Source organism: Salminus brasiliensis, chromosome 3, assembly GCF_030463535.1.
Source record: "Salminus brasiliensis chromosome 3, fSalBra1.hap2, whole genome shotgun sequence".
Lineage (NCBI taxonomy): Eukaryota > Metazoa > Chordata > Actinopteri > Characiformes > Bryconidae > Salminus > Salminus brasiliensis.
Genome location: NC_132880.1, coordinates 29,242,031 through 29,264,559, shown reverse-complemented (window position 1 = coordinate 29,264,559; position 22,529 = coordinate 29,242,031). Strand labels below are relative to the sequence as shown.

General features: G+C 38.2%; 1 protein-coding gene across 1 annotated transcript in view; it reads right to left on the bottom strand.

The window, feature by feature from the left end:
* npr1a (natriuretic peptide receptor 1a) overlaps window positions 1-22,529 on the bottom strand; it is a 105,346-nt gene that overhangs the window by 67,487 nt on the left and 15,330 nt on the right. The window contains exon 3 of the mRNA XM_072675847.1: window positions 128-315. Within this exon, the coding sequence (XP_072531948.1) occupies window positions 128-315 (188 nt within the window). The remainder of the gene's footprint in view (window positions 1-127; window positions 316-22,529) is intronic.

Here is a 22,529-nt window from a genome sequence, read left to right as displayed (position 1 = left end):
ATTAAAAACATCACTTCACAGACCAAACATCCCTTGACAGAACTAATATATTTCAGTTAAAGGGGTAAACGATCTGAATTCCTTAATTCTTTCTCGAACTAATCCTTTAAATTGAAAAAAGACTCACTTTAAAGGCCTGCTTAGCAGCCTCGTCATCTGCGTCTCCCCGTGCCCATGGTTTTGCCGGACGACTCCGAAGGCTCTCCCCGAACAGATCGATGAAGAAGAAGACGTACTCCTCCTGGGGAAGCCTCTGCTTATAAAACTGCACCATCAGCTTCCGGAACGTGTCCCACTTACAGCAAACGTACACCACTGCAATCAGAGCACAGAAAAAAACACTCACCTTCTTGAAGCTGAACTCCTACAGCATTCCTTTTTTCAATCCTACACTCCTACCTCGTCACACTCCTTGGACATGCTTATATGAGAACCATGAATCACCATTTTCCCCCTATTTTTACTACATTTGGAAACACCAGCTGTCCTTTACATCATTTTAGGATAAAATACAAATCATACAAAATAGAATTGCGTCAAACTTTTGAAATGTTTGGTAGGTATGTATGGTTGAGACAGCAGTGCTATGCTTGTCTTTTCTTTTGTATATTGAGCTGCACTGTAATGTATGAAAGGTGCTATATGAACAAAGCTGTATTCTTTTTTTTTCAGTATTATTATAAAGATATACTATTATATTGTGTCTTTTATGGTCATTCAAACACCATTCTGATTTTCTGTCAAGCTGTCAACTGTATATTAATGTCCAGCATTTATGCTGCTGGTTATCCACTTGTGTAGCTAGTTTTCAGGAAAGAGGGTGAGTTAGTAGCAAAATTTGTACTTTTTCCCTGCATGTCTCAGCCACAAAGTAAAACATGGCTTTGTTTCCACCTTCTACAACTTATGAAGAATTCAGAATTAAGTTACGTATGTGCAAAATGTCAACAATGAGGCAAACATGGCAGATTTATTTTGACCAGAATATCTTTTGAGAAAAAGAAGGTCAATGAACTGTTTTGAATGTTTTTGGGGGAATATCGTCTTGTCCTAGTTGTTACACAGCGGTACAACTAACCACACCATGTAAAGGCTGAACTTTAGTGTGGCTAACTCTCACTATGAGTTGGTTATCTTCTAAAAAACAGTGCTCTATTACAGACATACACATAAATATTCAGATGATGTAGCTATGAGAATATGAGAAAATGACCAAAAGCTTAAATTTGAACATGTTTAACATAAAATGCTTCATGACTTACATTACACCCCAAGGATTACTATTCGGTAAATATATGCAAAGCAATGCAAACTGGCTGAGTTAAAAAAAGCCAGAAACCTCAGATGGTCCTGTGAGTTTATGGGGTTAACTACACAAAGAAATCTCTTACATTTTACCCTTCATTCATTTGTGCCCATTTTCCATTACAAAAAATCCAAAGATGTTGCCTCACAAGAGAAGTGTTCTTAAATTTATAGACATTTATGTCCCTTAATTTTATTTTTATGTTGTCTGTACTTATTTTTTTGTTGGCATCATGACTAACTGAGAGACATTTTCCTATGGAAAAATTAATTGTGTGTTTTTTTTTTAAACAATGTTGCAGACGCATCCTACGGTAAAAAAAAAAAAACATCCCAAAGTGGATATGTTTTGCCACATACATGATACAAGCAAGCTAACATCACTGTGCAGAGACTGTTAACAGCAACCACTGATGTCACACAATGGTCAATAAAATCTGAGCTTTTTAAGCAGTGATGATAATACCAGTTCCGTGCTTTCTTCAGAGCTTTATGCTTATATCTCTGTACTGCCTACCACACCACTGGCTTTATACAGCTGTAGTCTTACGGAATCAGTGATCAACAGCACTCCCATTTGCCATCTTCCCATTTTGACCATAATCTTGAAAACATAACTTGATAAAAGCAGATAAAGGATCATCAAAAATGTATTCCACCTAAAGGTTGTAGTTTGCCACAGCTCATACAGGTTCTGAAAGCTTTGAGACATTAGGTATTACGCCATCAATGCCACATTGGTCTGCTTCCCTATGCTGTGAAAACCTCTAAAGGCCTATTCATGCTTAACAGGCTGTGTCCAGACTGAAGTTTGCACTGGCATGTACACAGCAGGCATGCAGAGCGGCCCTAACTGGACTCTAAGTGCTCTTTGAGCTTAATTAGCTAACTGGAGTCAAATCATCAATGTAATTATCCACAGGCACTGCTCCTAATAGAATAGCAAGCTTAACGAGAAAGCAGACGAACAATGATTTGAGCTGTCTATTCCTGTGGCGTGAAAATTAAACATAAGAGACTATAAAAAAATATTGGTATTCTAGATTTCACTACATTACGCACTACATTGGGGGACAATGGTGTCCATCGTAACCACACTCAAAAAACAAACAGTTCTAAGTATGTGTTGTGGATATTTAATTATACTCATCATCTGTTTTCTATATTACTACTATTTTAGATCGCTGATCAGTACGCAATTGAGACTTAACTTTAAAAAAAACAACAACAATGAAACAATGAACTTTTGTTCATATTTTGTCCACATATACATTTAGAAAAGACAGAAATTTGTTTCAAAGGAATCACAAACAAATTCAATCGGTCATTATCCCACGTCTTTAACTTCAAAAGCTACGAGAAAGAGACAGATGGGCAGACTGATGAAAAGAAAGGGAGAGATGAAAAGATGAGGTACAGAAATGGCACTTTTATTTGAGCCTTTTCTATCCCTTTTTGTCCCCCTCTTCTCTCTCACCACACTTGGGGTCATCTGTTTTTATATCACTTGTTGGAGTGAGGCTTTGAAAGCAGGCATTATTGCACAGTAATTTTGTAAATAATTGATTAGTGAGGAGCTGGCACTGGCTAAACACTGTGAGCTGCACCTGCACCTGTTGCCATGGTGCTGAGTGAAAGATTCACTTTGGTTCCCACACAAGTCATTTATCTAAGTTCAAAGATATAGCAGTAGATTTCTTTCATATATCATCTAGGCAACATCAAAGCCACTGTAACAAATACGTATACAGTATTGTACAAAGATCTTTACCATCTACACACTGTACTGTGCTTTTCAGAGAAGAGATGTAATGTTATAACACACACAAATAACATTAACACAGAACATAATCATTTTACATACATTTAGGACTGTAAGTGTTTGGACAGTGACAGGATTTGTGTCTCATCTCATTTTGTGAATTAGCAATCAAGATGCAGACTTGCAGCTTTAATTCAAGGGGTTTACCAAAAATACTGCATTGCTGACCAAGGGTGGGGCAGGATGCTACATTAACCATTCCAGACAAACTTGGTAATGCATCACAGTGCAGGGCTTCTGTAGTGTTCCTGCATCGTCTCTCAAGATGTAATGTACTTCACTGGAATCAATGGAATCAACCACATTTAAAATGCCAGTGGATTCACACAGAGCTGCATTGTGAAGCTCAGAGTGGAATCCTAACTGAAAAGTGCTGCTTATCTAGAGCTAAAAACTTTAACATTGGTGGTGGTGATCTCTTTATTTTTCTGACTGTTGCTGCTGTATCTTGGGGGGGGTTAAATGTGGTCTGAACTGTTTGCTGGTTTGAGTGGTTAGTGGTGTATGTTAGCTCTGCTGTGTCCTGATACTCACTGTACTGGGTTGAGTGATGCATGGACTAAGTTTATCTGGTCAGCGCTGTTGAAAGTCTTTACACTACTTCCTCCACAATGTGCGTTAGTTTTATCCAATTACTAATATTTAAGTTTGAAATACGGTAAAAAAAAAAAAAAAAACACTTGCCAGACTGAACGGAGCAGAGCCAGCACACAGACTGTTAATGACTGTTGCAGACATGCGTAAGCTCTATAGTTCCATCTATCGATTGAACAAGGATCTGCAGTCTTCTGTGCCAGAAGAGCCTCGCATAGAGCTGCTCTAATCCTTAACCTGCAAATAAGGTCTGATTAGCTTTCAGGATCAGCCAATTATATCGGACGAAGAGCGGAAGGATGTCAGTGATTCAGGGTGCTGCCATGTTTGTGTTACCTTCTGTCTCTCACCTTTTAGTTAGATTGTTGTTATAGTCAGATCTCCTAGAGTCATTGACTACACTCTGATAATGTTCACTAGTCTTTGTACATAAATGGCATCAATGACTGCCCATCAATGACTGCCCACCTATCCAGCCTGACAGTGGTGGAAGTAATGACTGTCGGGTTCTCCTGCTAGCCCCATCAGACCAGCTGCTCACCCTGCAGACTTGTTGCCCACCCTCTACCCTCTTGCCCAGGTCCTCCATTACTGACAACTTTGAGGTTTACATATTAGTACCACTATTAACCTCTATATCAGTACCTCCGAGCATAATAACATGTTTACCAATAATTTATAAGTAGTTCTGACGAAATGAGGATGGGCCCGCCCCCTGTGTGCCTTGGTTCCTTCTAAGATTTCTTGCTCCAGCTCTGAGGGAGTTTTTCCTTGCCACTGACGCTTTTGGTTCGCTCACTGGGGGAGGTTTATGTTTCTTATGCTTTATGTGTTGTTGCTCTTTTGTCTTATTACCGGTTGTAAAAGCGTTATACAAATCTGAATTAAGAAGATCCATGGTGGAGTCCAAGAGCAGTATTTGCATTAGCTGTTCATAGGAACTATCAATATGTGATCTTAGAGGTATCTTTACATTTTTAGCCTATTCAAACTAGCTGAGGTTATTCTTGGGAAAATAGCAAAGCACTTTTGTAAGTCGCTCTGGATAAGAGCGTCTGCTAAATGCCTTAAATGTAAATGGTCTAAAGAGACATTAATGCAATTGAGGGAACAAACCTTTCAGAGAAATAGCTGAAACTGTCAAAGTGGCCAAATCAACTTGGCCACCAATTTGGTACATTTTATAAATTAGAAAATACACTGATGAGCTCAGCAATACCAAAAAGTGATGCATTGGTTGAGTGATGCATGGACTAAGTTTATCTGGTTAGTGCTGTTGAAAGTCTTTACACTACTTCCTCCACAATGTGTGTTAGTTTTATCCAATTACTAATATTTAAGTTTGAAATACTTAAAAAAAAAAAAAAAACACCTGCCAGACTGAATAGAGCGGAGCCAGCACACAGACTGTTAATGACTGTTGCAGAGAAATCTCTTTCAGAGAAATAGCTAAAACCAAATCAACGATTTGGTACATTTTTTAAATTAGGAAATACACTGGTGAGCTCAGCAATACCAGAAAGCCTGGAAGACCATAGGTAACAACAGCTGACAACAGGTGTATCAGGTAAATACTATTTTTAGACAGATAATACCAAGGATTTCCAATAATAAATGTAGGGCACAAAAAAAAGCTGGAGTATGTTCTGTCCAATTTACTTTGCAAGCATGGTTAGTTTGTTAATTTTAATAGGCTAAAAAAAGTGAATACAGTGAATGTGAAAGGGTTAGTAAAGTCCCATCTTAGTAACACCTCCTATTGCAGAAATCACAGCTCCAGATCCTGCCAGCTCAGCCAGCTAAGCATGTTGTATTTTTGCTTTAAGATTGTTTCCCCAACTAATCAGGATTAATTAAGTATCCATATATGGAAAATTGCCCTACGTTGTTGTAACCTGTCCAATAACATGTTATTGGGTAAACACTTTTATTGAGTTATATGTTCTTTCACTTGGGCACATCTAGTTCTTCCAATCAACAGACAAGGCCTAATCAAAACATAATCGTTAACAGCAGTCTGGCAGACTGGTTAGAGCTGTTGGCGTAACTGATCACTGGGCAATAACGGTTGTTTGTGTGTGTGTGTGTCACTGTGCTTCATAGGCCAAGGGTGACTGAACAGATCTGCAGAAACACAAGAGACGATTAGCTTGCAGCAGCATCCCCACCAGCATCAACTACCATCTGCATCACACTTCTGCTGCGATCAGAAAGGTCAACAAAATCCACTGCAAACACATGAAACACACTGACGTGCCTCAAAGCTCACCCTGGTCTAGTTTTATTACAAGCCACTTGAAGCAGCACAAGCTGCTGTTGAACCTAAAGTTTCAACCCTTAAACAGCATTATTCTGTTATAAAGCTCAGGACAGCTTAATGTTCAGAACTACTCCACATTATTCAGATACGTACATGAAACTAGAAGTTCTGTAGTTATAAGAGGGGGAGGCTAAAGTGTGCAGTTTAAGGGATTTACCCCCTGTTCACCAGCGAGAACAAAAGCATGTTGTCATATTAATTATTCAATGTATTATTTCTCACTCATAGCTAGTATTGGGGAAGTTGTTCAAAAACAGTAATCCATTATAATTACTAGTTACTTCTTTTGACCTGCAAAATGACTTAATTCACCCTCACTCCAAAACTCATCTCACTACTTATTACCTTACTTGTCAGATCTTGAAAACTATGCTTTTTTTGAATCCCATTCATTCAGAGCTGTTTCTGGGTGAAACTCCAGTCTGACTTGTTTAGGTTGGGGCTCTCTTCTCTTCAGCATAATTAGATGCTTAAACAGATCACTTGCTGTGTTTGCAGCACTTCAAGTAACTGGCAAAGATAACATGAATAATGTTATGTTTTAAATTGTATGTAAATGTATAAAAAATGATTACTGTTCTCCTAAAGGAAAATAACATAAGTAAGTAACTAAAAAGTGAACAATTGAAACTCTGATGTGTTACACTACTTTATGATGCACTTTTAGCAAAACCTTTTTTACCTTTAAACCTTATTTAGTTTCTTCTTGAACAATAGATGAAGAAATGTATCTTTAACAAAAGTGGAACCCTTTTTGTTGCTACATAGAACCCTTTTCTTTAGAGAATTATTTATTGTATTTGAAGAACCATTCTGAAGCCTAAGAAAAACATATTTTTTAAGGTAGGAAAGATGTCCTAACATTAAATGTTAGAATGAATTAAAAATACAGATTTTAAAATCCATGCCACCTCCAAAATTGCAATGTTACAGAGGAAGGAAAAATGTTAAAATGTAAAAATGTTTCATTCCAAGTCATTTTGAATATTTTCTATTGGTCCATTCATAATGAATATACCTTATAATGTAGGGAACAACTGCCAAATTCAAATCATGCCAAAAAGTAAAAAATACCTTTTCTACAGGATGATATAATATATTGGATTTAAATTATTATGACCGTTACTTTGATGTACAGTTATTGTTTTTTTTCCCTTTTCTTCTTTTTTTACATTGAAACAACAACACAAGGCAACTGGAAGATAAGCAGAGTTATATGATTCAAAACAGAATGTAAATTGAATGGCACTGCAATTACATTTAAACAGTAGAGCAACAGTAATAACTCTGGTAAAGAAGCAGTGAAGGCTGCCACTACGTCAGCAAAAGCTCTTTGCTCTGATGAAGGGGTCGATGGCATAAACAGTCTGCTGCACAATACCTCCCATATGCATTCAATTTACTTGATTCAAATGTGTACCAATTATATATATTACATCAATACAATGCCGTCTGTCAGTTTACGGACGTTGGGTAATAACTGTGTTGATGTAATGCATTTGTGTGGAAATGATGTCCACATTTAAATCAAATAAATCCAACCTGTTTCCAATTGGGTTTTTCCTTCTTCTTCTTCTTCTTTTTAATCAGTAAAACTAGGTGGAGCGTGAACAGGTTTGATGTGACTGACAAGAAAATTCACTCCTGTTCCTTTGCTTTATGTCCGTTCCATTTCACCCTGTCAGCGGACTCCTGACACATCACGCTACCTGGCTGTAAACGTAGATCTCTTTTTGTTTCTAACCGGATTAAGAGCGTCTGATGAAATCAGCTTCAGCAAACAACAAAAAACAGCAAATAGCATCGCCTTAGCCAGTGCCGTTCACACGGCTCCAATCCCTCTGACAGTAAACAGCTTAACAATTGCCAGTGCTTAATACAGCTCAAACATCTTACTCTAAAAACAGTATTTCACATCACACACAAATCAAACCCTGAAGAAATAAGTTCCCAGGCTTTGAGTGGCTCTGCAACCTGTTGTTTCAGTGCTCCAAACCATCCGTTTTGAAAAATGCCTGCGTGGTAGATTAATGAGTAATGGGTGGATGTGGAGGAGGAGGCATATCTTTTGAACTATTTTAGCTGGCTTATTGTTACAGTCTGGGTTTTGCTATCCTAGGGCTAAACACTTTTGCACACTCAAACCAAAGAAAACCCCACTCATGGGAACTTGCTCAATTTCCCAGTGCCAGGGAGTCCAATTTTAACCTTCTATTAGCTAGTGCCTAGCTGCCATTAAATAGATTCCGAGACTTTGTCTCATTTGCCTCATTAACATCTGCCCCCAGAGCAGTGGATGAATTGCATGTCCACGCTGGTCAGAGTAAAACGAATCAGCATGTGGAATGTAAGCTTTCTGTGTTTTCTATCAATGCATAAAAGAAGCTCCATTCTGCCTTTACTGTTGGATGTGAAGTTGTAGTTTCTATGTGAACACATCAAGAACACAAATCACATCACTACTGAAATGTATTATTATTATTATTATTATTATTATTGATTCACCAGCATAACAATACAACACGTGTTAAGCACAGTAGTATATCTTAGACCATTTCTATTTCTCCAGACAGTTCATTTCAACAGTAAAATAAATATAAATACAGATATGCAATACATTATGATATGATATGTGTTAGCTTAACCGTTCTGGTGGAACTAAACAAATTCATACAGTGGCTGGAGTTCATAGAGAAGTCATCAACCGAATTCATGTTCTTCTAACCAACATATTAGAAACTTTACTACACAACATTTACCACATTCTGACCATTGATTCGAATGTCTTTTTAACTGGGCAGTAAGCATTGATTTACTCCGAAAGTCTTGATTCGTGTGCAAATATTAGAATAAATACAAATACCATTTATACAATAGCTACTGGTTACCAAGGTAACCAAACATTAGTTCTTCTAGGTACCTCAAATGATCACCTACACTTTTGAAAACAAGTTATTCTTTTTTTTCCTTTTAACTGCATTAATCTTTTTTTATTTATTATCTATTTGTGTTTATCTTATACTGAGAAGAACATACTGTAAATTCCTGGACATTTCTGAAAAGGTCTGTAAATTCCTGCACATTGTTTCTTGGTCAAAACTGCAGTTTACAACCCAACATATAGGCGATGGCAGCATTCAAGAAATCCTGTGATTAAAACAGAAGAGCAGTTTAAAAACATAATGACATTTTGTTTTGTCTCAGTATCAAAATGTTAATGACCAAAATTCTAAATGAACTGACTTGAGCCTTGTCCTTGAAAAAACCTTCAATGCACTCAAAACATGAATACACATGAAGCCAGGGATGGTACTGTATATTACTTGGCAGCAATACTCTTTGTTTTTTTTGTTTTTTGTTTTTTTTTCTCGTCCTTCTAATAAAGTCCTGAGACAGATGCTGATTGATTTGAACGCTTTCTGGTAGATGTGTCTGTGCATGTAGTTTAGATGTGCAACATGCCGGGAAAAGGATAATGTGAAGAACCAAAGAGGATCTGGAGTTATCCCTCTCTCTCTCTGCCTCTCTGAGTGTCTTCGGAATGTCATTTGCTGTTGCTTCTGATGAATAGCCGCCCAGTGTCAAACCATCAGAATTAATGATCTGCAGAGCCGTTTACAGGAAAGCAAGGAAACGAGGGGCTTCGGCTTAATTAAACCTGGGAGGTGGGCAGCCAAGTGAGGCTTTGTCAACATGTTGCATGCACTTTGCAATGTGTACTCAAGTCAAGAAGGCAGACTCCACTGAGCAGGAATAAATCTTTTCAGACCATGATTTGAAGAGAAGCGGATGAAGAAAGAGAAGACAGTGTCTGTTCTCGCTGTGCTTTTTGCTGCCAGTCTATAGCATCATGCATTCTCAATATTTCCTTCCAGCCCAGAGCAAGAAGCTGGACTTTGTTGAAAATGTGTGGTACAGTGGGCATAGATGTCAGACGTCAGTAGATAGCAACTAATATGATCTAGGGTTTTATTTATAACATCAGTTATAAATCAGTTGTCCAGGTCCTGCAGAAGCAAAGCAGCCCCAGATCATCACACTACCACCACCATGTTTGACTGTTGATATGATATGGTGGAATTACACCAGATGCCCTCCAAAAAGTTCGGCTCACAGAATTTTATCCAGCAGCAGTGCTGTGTCTGAACCCCCAACCCCTCCCCCCCGCCCCGTTACCAGCGCAACACACACACTGCAGTACTGAGAATGTCCCACCACCCAAATAATACCTGCTCTGTGGTGGTTCTGTGAGGTGAAAGGAGGCTAACAAAGTATGCATAGGCGATAAACAGATCAACAACAGAACACACTATGTATGTGTGTCTGTGTGCGTGTCACATCATTTGGATTCATATCAGCATTATATCTAAGACTAATATGAATTTAAATTTCCAATTTACACGTATTGCCAAACCCCTAAAGTCTAAACCGTGCTAGTCAGTAGAAGCCTATCCACTGCTAATGTGAAGAACAGATCCTCTATCAGGTGGCCTGGCGCACGGCTGCTTTGATAAATTACATTCCAAATCTGATCTGATCTGAGCGAAACAGAATGTGTATCTGTACGTACTGGGTTTTCCATGACTCGGAAAAGGTCTCATTTCTCTAGGAGGTTAAAGACGTAAACTTCGGGAAATGATGAACCCACACTGCAGATCAACTCGTGTTTACAAGCGCAATCCCTTCAACCTCAAACCTCACATGTCTGAAACGGGTCTGATTACCATCATCCTTATATGGGTTGCCAAGGGCAGCAGATGGCCTGTTTATTGGAAGTGACTGAAACTGCAGGTGTGTTTGCCAGACATTTCTCTTTCTCTGCTGCACACACGTCACACTCAACCTTATCAAATGCAATAAATCAGCCAGACTAGGGCTTAAGTGTGTGTGTGCATGCATAAAAATAGTTTTCACTGGGTACTGGCTCCTTTACGGTCATATAAACTGTTTATACTCGAGTTTATGGTGATCGGATTCAATCTGATCACAAAAAACACATTCACAGGTTGTGAAAGCACATTCACAGGTTGTGCCGAGTTCACACTACACGATTTTATCCCTGATTTTCCGCTCGCCGACAGGTTTTGGAAGTCGCAGAGAAAAACATCAGCTCTTAGGCAAATCGATGTTCGCTCAGGGCTCAAAAATCGTCTCTAGTCACTATGTGTGAATTCTTCAAAGACGGGATGCGACCTGCTCGCCGATCGCTTGCCGAGTTAAAAAAATTATCTAGCATGCTAAATATCTGGACCTGTCAGTGAGATGAAATCCTGTAATGTGAATAGTGTCACGACCAGGTTATGACTGGGAGTGAGTGTGGTGTCACGCTCCAGCCAATGAGAACGCAAGGAGAGAGGAAAGTCGAGGAAGAACCGAAAGAACTCCCTAAATCCAATCTTATCATGTATCTGCATGTGTGTGGTGCAGGGGCATAATATAGTTTTTATTGGAACACACTGGCTTACACTCAACCATAACATCTATGTTTTCAGTGCAAAAATGTAGATTTATTTACTTCCAGCTTTTTTTCATTTTTTCAGCGCAAATTAATTTGACCACTCGCTTCTTACAGACATCCACATCCATGTTTTTCAGAATAAAAAAACACCTTTCTCACACACAGTATCGCGCCATCTTCCGTCACTTCTCACGTGTTTTCGTGACAAAACAAGAGCAGATGGACTTGTCTGCGATTTTTCCTGGAGGCAGTCGTGTAATGTGTGACCTGCCAAATGCGACTGGAACACATGTTCTGCATACAATAACTGGGGACACTTTAGTGCACAAACAGCAGTGAAAAAGGTGACAGGTTCAGAAACATGTCCCCGGTATCTGTCTCTTCAGTCAGGTAACCACATAACTTGCCAAGAGGACACAGAGCGGTTTAAATATTCTTGATAGCAGTTTAAATATTCTTGATACAGTATTAAAAAGAAAGCTACGCTATGTTTTGTGATGCTATGCTACAGTATGTGAAGCTCATTGAGCTAGTCCACCATAAAAGGAAAGAACAGCTACATTCTAGGGACAAAACATAGGTCTTTAAATAGGTGTCTAAAAGTACATCTGGGCATTTTTCACCCTGGTCAAAGTTACATGCTTACTATTTTACGTCAACGGCATACTGGCAACCTTAAAACAGTGTGTTCATTAATACGAAGACATGTTAGGATGCAAACAAATTTACATGAACCACTAAATAGTTAGAGTAGCCAATTTATATGGATACACCTAAATAAAATGGGAATGGTTGGTGATATTAACTTCCTGTTTGTGGCACATTAGTATATTGTAAATAACTCATGAAAGAATAAAGTTACGTTAAAACCAAGCACACCATTGTTTTTCTGTGAAATTCTCAATAAGTTTGATGTGTCACATGACCCTCTTCCCATTGAAAAAACTAAAGTTGGATCCAAAATAGCTGACTTCAAAATGGCCACCATGGTCACCACCCATCTTGAAAAGTTTTCCCCCTCCCATATACTAATGTGCCACAAACAGGAAGTTAATATCACCAACCATTCCCATTTTATTTAGGTATATCCATATAAATGGCCCACCCTGTATAGTTTATATACCTTTTATATATTATCACTCAGTTCTACATTATAGACGGAGGTTCAGAGTAAAGGTGTAGCAAATCTCCAAAGCAGAAAAGAGCATGACCAAACTAATGAAACACCCCATGTTTTTCCTTTAGCTCAATCATATCTTTCATTCCTTACTCCACTTATCAGAGGGAGGTCTGGCCTTTTACCACAAAGCCATCCGAACTCCAGCCAAAGTTCTTTAAGTTCTCTCCCCACTTCTACAGCCTCCTTCCGCAATATATACATATACTGATGGCAAGGACTGAACTTGCAAGATGAATAATGTAACAAGCAAACTAGATTATTCAAATCACTGGGGCCAGCTCTTCAGATTATAATTCAAAACATATCATCATCATCGTATCTTGTTATCAGCTACAGCTTTCTCCTGTGAATGAAAATAGACTGCTGGCAGGTCTGTGTCAGGCCCGTGACGCTTTTCATCATACCTCGATGATATGACACCTTAAACTCACAGGGAAAGATGTATTATACAGTATTGCTTCCTTTTACATGCGATGGGTGTTTCATTAGCACACACACATGCAAGTACGCATGCAGTTTTCAGACACACAGGCCATCTGCAATAGTGTTAGATGGTGTTAGATGTGTGTTGTTTGTGATGTTCAGTTTGAACGTCACACTTTCAAAGAGCATGTATGTGCATAAAAAGCTTACATATGGAGGCTTTTCTATAAATAATGTAAATCTGTGTGTGTATCACTCATCTCTACAGCTCTACTACACTATAAATGAAACCACAGTCAGCAGTTACCTTCTAGTAACAGCCCAGACTCCCCTCTGCCACCCACCTACCACCCCCAACTCTCACACACCTACGTACGCTCACACAGATGTTCTCTGTCACTATGGAAACAATGGTTTCTGCTCAGAGCTGCACAATATATCATTTGTTAATCATTATCGTATTAGCTCCTGCAACATTGATACGGCAGAAGGACGCAATGTACAAATCAGCCTTCTAACCAATCACTGCATTTACTGTGTGCTGTGAGCATCCTGACAGCAATGCTAGCACAAATAGCTTTTATGTAACACACACTATATGGACAAAGGATTGGGACACCTGCTCATTCGTTGTTTTTTCTAAAATAAAAAAAAGAGCTTACTCTGCTTCTGTTGGGAGTAACTGACTATACTGTCCAGTGAAGACTTTCTACTAGATTCTGGAGCACTGCTATGAGGATTTGATTGCATTCGGTGACAAGAAAGTTAGTGAGGTCAGGGTGTTGGGTGATCACCACCTCACCTCCACAATCCCCAGCTTCCCATCTCATCCTGAAAGTATTGGTTGAAGCTCCATCACTGCAGGAAATACAGTTCCACTGCTACACAGCTCAGTGCTGGGGGACTTTATACCCCTCTAGCCCACACCTCACCTCCATAGGAGCAGATATGCATATCTGCTCCTATTCTATTAAAAGTACTCCTCTACAGGGACTAAACAAGCTGCGTATAGTGTATTTTATTCAACTGGAAATTGTGTACACATCTGAATCAAGTAAATTGCTTTCCATTTGTACGTTTTCTGAAAATATCTCCATCCAAACGAGAACGCAAAAATGACTTCCTTGATCATGCCAGCCCAGCAACAGGCACTAACATCTCACATAATTTGATTAGCAATTTTTTTTAAACCTAGTCAAAATCAAATGCAATTTCCCCTCCACACAAACATACTGAAAAAGGTATTCTCAAAAATTGAGAGCTTTTTCAATAATCAGTTTTCAGTGACCTAAAATGCTGTGTTACTGTGGACAGGCCAAAATGCAGAAAAAAAGGTACCTTTTTAAAATCATCTAAACACAAGTAAACATGGACTGACTCATCAGTTCTTTCACAAGATGATTTACTAATTAAAACCAATATTATGGTCAGTCCAATGTTGTTGTTAATTAACAACGGATAAGTGAATATATAACTAGCTCAGTTTCTGCATGTCTGAACACTGAAAGAAACAGCAGTTTCTTTCCATGACTTAAATGAGGCACGTGGTTGCAATGAAATAATGTCTTACATAAGCCCAATTTTGATCAAAACTAGTGATCTAAAAGAAAACACTTTTGTTGATCTAATACATGTGAATCATTTGCAACCACCTTAAATCATGTCAATTCAACGTACTATTCTCCCAGCACATGCGCTTCCTATTTTGTCTTATTGAGTGCATCCTGCACGGTTAGTCATATTTTATCGTTATAGCGATATGAGTTTCGCAAAAACCCCATCATTAAGAGCTGCAATGATTAATTATGTTTACACACTCTGCACAAGAGTGACGTAATTACACTGGCCGTGAATATGACCATGTCTAATATTAGAACTGTGGTGTGCTTCAGTCAGCAGGGATTAAACCCCAGTTTTCTGTGTAAAGACTGAGCAATTAAACCATTCTGCTGTGTAACTGATTAATAAGCACATACACACAAGCACAGCTCAAAAACTACTTAATCAATAACTACTATCCTGTAAAAATGCAATGAATAGTCTCATGCACAGCCTTACTGTGCAGGGTTGATTTAAGAATATGTATTCTCGTTAAGTATGTGAAGTATAATAATTTTGCTTTTTGCACAACAGTTAATAGTGCTTTTGAAATGTTGTATTTTTGTATTTGTTGAAAGGCAATGATTTCTATTTTTAATATATGTCTGAAACCCTGATCATACAACTCGTATTCAAGTCAGCAATGTATCTAGAACTTCCAGAAGACTGTTTTTTGGAAGTGTTTTGGTAACACTTTACTTGATGGTCAATTGTAGATGCTTCATAGATGCTCACCTGACATTCAACATTCAACTAAACATCTTTTAAATACCAACAAACTTCAAGTTAAATGTAAATGGCTGTCTATTGAATCTGAACCTACATCCAATCCTAGGCTTAGGGTTAGATTTAAAGTTTAGATTAGGGTTAGGGTTAGGATTTAGGGTTGATTCAAGGTATTGGTAAAGTAAGGTTAAGGGTTACGTTCAATAGACAGTCATTTACACACACTTGAAGTTCAGTTGCATTTAATGCCATATTCAGTTCAGTTCAATATCAGGTGAGCATCTTCGAAGCATCTATAATGGAGCATTCATGTAGTGATGCCTTTGTTTTTCCCTAAAATTCATCCCATGAGGACATGTGTGATTGATTTCTCTGTTGCTTCCTAATAATGTTGGAAATTAATCAAAAGTTCTGAAGCTCCTTAAGACCTAATCAATGCGAGAGGTTGTATCTAACTACGCTCTTAAAAATAAAGGTGCTGCAAAGGCTTTTTGTGCACAATGCTATAGACGAACCACTTTTGGTTCCATAAAGAACCATTTCTGTCTGAAGAACCTTAAATGTGGTAAAGAAACTTTACATTGACGTCTTCAAACCATGAAATGGTGTTTCACACATACATCTCGTTTTCCAAAAAAGGTTCTTTATGGAACTAAAAAAAGTATTCTTCTATGGCATTGATCAAATATGCTACCCTTTGTAGCACCTTTTATTAAAAGTGGAGTACAATACTTGCAATAAAGTTTACAATATCCATGATGATTACATTTAATTACACTGCAATTCATTGATGTAATCTAGTTGATATATTTTGTATGCATGTGGAAATAATGCACACATTTAAATCAATCAAATTTAACACAGCTGTTTTTCAGTGCAAGGACTGCTCTGTGTTTTTCAGGTGTGGTGACGGAAAAGCCACCCTCATCACAAACCTTTCATTCCCTGCTAAATCTGCCCTGAGCCCTGTGTAAACAGCCGAAAGGAAAGACTAAGAGGTCAGTGGTCAGAGAATGTGTGCAGAGGTCAGAGACCTTTCACACTTCTTCTGGCCTCTCGCTAGGTCTCTACTTCCTGTGTTAATGTTTTAAAGAGAATCATCCTCGCTAAAACAAGCCATGCTGCCAAAAGCTGAGTATAATTCATTGGTGGCTGCAGGAAACACGCTTGAGAAAATTGCAAATGAAGAGATGAAGGAATGTACATATTCTGCACCGGCGTTTGTGCGTAATTAAAATGGATAAACAGATTTATTATTTATTTCCTCCATCATAGGTGATGACATGCTTTCTCATATAATATACCCCAGGACATAATATGCTGGCAGGCTTTTCTTCTCTCTCTCTCTCTCTCTCTCGCTATACACATATGAGCACAGACACACACACACACACAAGTCGACACAAAACACCAGCTTTGATTCAGTAAATGGAGCTGTAGGGGTAAACATGCTGGAACACCACAGACCCAGTATAATATAATCCAGAGCTGAAACTTGCCATGCTGTTTGAATTAGCCTCTCTCCGCCTACACCTAAGTCAAAGCACCAGGACTTACACACACTCATAATGGGGATTATTAGGGCTGCTGGCTCTGGGAAACAGTGATGACTGCAAATCAGTGTGTTTTTCACATGCATTACTTCTGCAGTGACAACAAGACAATCTGGTTGAAAGGACAGGAAGACAACATGAATTTCCTGAGAGAGAGAGAGAAAGAGAGAGAGAGAGAGAGCGAGAGAGAGAGACTTAATAATCCTACAGATGAGTCTTTTCCGACCATGCTCTGGCTAAGACTGGGCCACTGGGTACCAAATGAATTACTTAATACCACTAAGTCACATCGCAACCCACTCTTTAAAGTCCCAAACTGCTGGCTATGGTACAAAAACTGGGACATTTGGAATAGAGTAAGAACCAGAAAACTGTGTAAAACTGGAGATTAAATGTTTTGTGTGTATATCATTTAGGAAATGGTATTAATCCCAGATAATACTGGAAATGATTTGTATTTATAAGCAATAACAAGGGGAATGTATGTGTATACTGTTAGCAGTGTACTAACATTGGAAACTTCACATAAAATAACCCTCTATACCCCTGTAAACTCTAAAGGTTTTCAGTGCAAGGAATATGCCTGGTACTAGACCCCATTTTCCTTTCACTGGAGAATTTTCATATAGGCCAGGACTAGGCCTAATCTTTGTCCTGGGAAACTGACCTGTAACAGTCTGCACATAAAACCACACTTCAATCCCTCACTCTTATAACCTAGTTAACTTATACACCAGCTGCATAACAGTTACCAAAGCTGGGCAATATGACACTGTAAGCTTTTCTGAGTGTATCAGTTCTTTTAGAACACTGACCAAGTACAATACTACATCTACTACATATATAGACTGGGTGCGTCACTTTCAAGGAGTAATCTCCTCAATGATCAAAAGACCTGACTGGTGTACAGTCAACAACCTTCACTGGAATGTAGACAAGACCAAGGAAATGACTGTTGACGTCAGGAAAACAAGACACGACCACTCTCCGCTCAACATCAACGGCTCCTCTGTAGAGATCGTTAAGAGCACCAAGTTCCTTGGTGTTCACCTTACCCCAGATAAAATGGGAAGCATTTTTGCACAAAGCATTTGCACTAATAACCTTACTACCTCACTGGACTCAGTATTTATTACACATTGCATGATTTGCACACCAATTATTTATTATTCTCTGTCTGTACTGTGTTGTGTTGTCTGTCCGCACTTGTATTGTGTTGCACTTGTGTTTTGTATGGACTGTGTCTATGTTGCAAAAAATAATGTTGCAAAAAAATAAGCAGCAATAGCCAAAATGCTAAACGGTCAAAATAAACCACACTAAAACTAGCAAATACTTCCTAACAACAAAAGTGATAAATAAAGGTGCAACATTTAAAATAAAAAAAGAAAAGTTTGTGTCGGTTTAATTTTTATTAAACCATTTTGTGAATCAATGCTTTGGATGATGACCTACAGCATGGCTTAGTTTAAAGAAGTGGTCAAGAACCTAACAATTCAATATTAAAGAGATTGCTGGGCTATACATATTTTTTATAATAAAGCATTAAAAATAATTTTAGTAATACCTATGGTTTAAGAAAAATGACCGTTGTAACACTTGGTAAAGTAATATATCTTATATCTAAACCAGATTCTGCACTGCAGCACAAATGTCTGTACAAGTCTCTGCTCTGCTCTCTTTTTTCTGTCAAACCCATCATCGGTGAGTCTGTCAGTACAGCAAAAATACCAGGAAAAACACTTCTGCCCCCTAGGCCTCCTGGTGCATCCTCACTATAATCGCTGGTTTGACAAGTTTATGGTGCGCCAACAGTGGTTATATAACCACTGCCATGAATATAAGTCATTCGATCTATATCTAGGTACTAAAGGTAGTGTTGTGTGGGGTCAAACTACTGCATACTGCATCACAGTGAAATAATCAGTGTATAAATGCCTGCTCTGTTGATATTTCCTCAAACAGAGCTAAAAATAGAACTGTATTAGACAATTTAATAGTATTGTATTAATGAGACATTTCAGACTTACAAAAAGGACTACAAACAACACTCATAGTGTTAAATACATGAAGAGTTAATTATGAACACTAGTATGTGTAACACTGCACACTCTAATTGGAGATGAGTGCACCCAAATTCCACCCACAGTCTTAATATTCATCAATATCTCCTTTGCTGTATCTGTACAATCACACACATCTAGCTGGAGTGCATTTAAATGTGAGCCTACTGGTATAAAACATAAAGTATTTAATAATCACAATCATTATCATTGTAAATTAGAATATCAATAATTTAATGACATTTATTTGACATCTTTGCGATCTTTGTAAAACCCCCTGGTAAAACCCGCCGTTAATCTTTGTTGTTACTGTGTTATGAAGATTAATGACTTAATAAGGTGTGATACATCAGTACAGGCTCTGAACTGCACAGCTCTTTGGCATGCTGGGACTGATTTAGGTGTGGTAATAACGTGAGTTAATGCAAATTTACAAACTTAAGAGGTCACAAATATGATGAAAATGAAAGTGAACATTGGACATTGAACTTGTTCTCGATGACTACTTTAAACTGTTCAGGAGTGTAGAAAAATTGATGCACAATTATTAAATAATTATTAATTAAACTGCACCTCCAAAACCAAGCCCTTTAGCCCTGACTAAAGGTTGCAGTTGATCACTTACACATAGAAAAAGGTTGGGTCTGTGTCAGGAAACCAACTAACCTATATTCCAATATATAACCGAATACCAGGTGTGCTGTATAACCGATTTCAGGGGAAAACATCCCATTAAAAACTTAGTACCAAATTCTTGTTGTATAAAGCTTGAGTAAAAAGCTTTATACTACATAATCTTCTTAAAAAATCAACACAAATAAACGTCTATATACGTGCTGCTTACTCCGTAGCGGAAATCTTGATTTTCATATTTAGGTCTATGGGAATCCATACATTTTTATCATTTTTATTTATGACATTTATGATATTCATGTTGTATGTAAATGTTCAACCACAGTTGTAGGTATAAGTGTCTTGTTATAACTGATATAATAACACCAACCTCAAATACTGTTCATACTTTCCCAACTGTGTGTTCATGTACTGTCCCCTTAAATCACCTGACTCCGTCCCGTCCAGCCTGAGAAATGGGAGCAACATGGAGGAGAACTCCAACTGAGGCAACAGAGCAATTTGAGCTGCTTATATAATTGTTCGCTAATCGTAATCGAGGTAAAATGTTCAATTAACCATGATATTGTTTTTAGGTCATTCCACCCATCACTACTTTGTGGTAAAACAGACTCTTGCTGGCAAAACTCATCTTGAAGACTTTGTAATGTTAAACAATGTAAGAAGAATATGGCACCTAAAAGTCATCTCTGAGAAGCACTAGCCAAACTGAGTCCATTTTAATGCTTAACCTACGCTTTAAATGCGTTTTAAATAATGGATCACGTCTCTACAGTTTCATGTAAACCAAATGGCTTCATTAATTCCTTATAATGACATCATTAAAAAAGTGACAAAAGTTATGTTTTGTACCTTTGTAAAGATCATTTACGCTGTCAATTACGTATCAGCTAGAACATCTTAAAAAATGCATAAAAAGCATCTGATGTTTTCCCGATGCCTCATCTCACCACCCCCCAGATCAAGCCCATGCAAACTGTTGAGCCCTTGTGCGACTGTAGGAAGCCACAATTTCATGGAACCTAAACACCACGCTCCCTTGAGCTTTTGAGAGTCAGAATCAAAGGTCAAGGAAGGATGAGTGCTTTGGTACAAGACTGAATGAGTGAGCGTGGGGGTCCTCATCACATTTACTCCTTCCCCCCCAGCTGGGTCTGATTAGCTTGCGAATCAATTCCCTTGGTCACTGCAAGAGAAATACGGTCAATAAAAGCAGAGGGCTTTTACCAGCCCCCAGACTGAAAATAGAGCCATAAACCACGGCCAAGGGGAACAACAGTCAGGACGAATTATGTTTTTCAGGAAATATCTACCAATCACTGCTGTCGACACACCGTTCCCTTATTAAGGCAAAACGGAGCCTGTCAACCCCTGCTGAGCATGAAATACACTGAACATGAAATATTCTCATTCACCAAACATTTACTGATTTGCAGATGCATGTGCATGGGAACAACAACTCCTGCAATGCCCATAAATGCAATTTTAGATCTCGACTTGACTTAAAAAGGAGCGCTGTCCTTGTATTCAAATCTAAGCAAGGACAATTCCCATGGATGATACAAATTACATAATATACATAATGAGATTCATTTAAAGTAGATTATTGTTATTGCTAGATGCCTACCTATACAAATATTTGCAATACACATAGCTTCAATAAGAAGAAGATAAGATACCCCTTCTCCTGTCAGTTTTAGGTTTCATCCTTATTATCCTCATTCCCAAAATCTCCCTAGGTAGCCACTGCATTCAGCCTCAAAAAGCTTTGGCCAATGGGCTGTGATGCAAGTAAATTTTGAGAATGTCAATATAATAAAGTCAATACTGCTACATCGTTACAATTTTGGGGTTTTAAAAGTGGCCAGTATTAATTTTATGGGATTTTCTTTTCAAGATGAGACAACAGTGTTTGAGGTTCTTGATACTCACTATTTCTCCATGTACCAAACATTCATTATTTAACTATGCTAGATACAGATTCTAGGGCTCCTTTAAAATTAAGAGGTTATGGCTCAAGTAACTTAAATTCTCTTAAAAAATGTTTTCAGTGCTTGTTGTGCCACCTTCTAACTTAATAAACTCCAAAAGTCACACCCCTCCAAAGTTCTAAGCTTTCAATAAGCATAATCTCTTTATAAGCACACTTCACTCTGATAGACTGTACCCAAATGTCTAGGCAGCAACCATGACACTAGTTTCTACGGCAAATGAGAGCTTCTCAGAAGAGGGACGAGTTTAAATTTTATCACCGTAAAACAACTAACTTTGTCAATAAATGAGAGCTGCATGTGATGCATGCTGTGATGATAGTTTGTCACAGTGCTCAACAGGTTTAAAGTATTGCGAATTTAAAACTGACTGCACTTTGGGCAAGAAATATTATTTTCATATATTCCTGTGGTGTCCCCACTCTAACCCATCCAATCCAGTAAGCTAAATCAATAAGCAGTAAGTACTCAACAGTTCTACTCACAAACCCCTCTTTATCTGACTCTGCAATGTAGAAACAAAAAGGGGACAATTAGTTCCATCGTTTCAAAGAGCAAATGTGGCAAATGAAATTTACTGAGGCGTGAATTACGTTGAGTTACCTCCAGGGACTTAAGTCAATTTCCTCAATTAGACTTCACCACAAATGCCTCTCAGGGCATGAAAGCACTTTCTTTCACAAATCTAACTCAGTGAATAAATAGGACTGATGTCTATAAGCGTCTGTATCTGAGAATAAAAAAAAAAGTCACAGTTGGCTATTGTGCCATTTTCATTATTATCTTTTTGCCATCACAAAGCAACATGAAACAATTCTTTCTAATTAACTAATCTGTTTACCAGACAGCCCCCACTATTTGT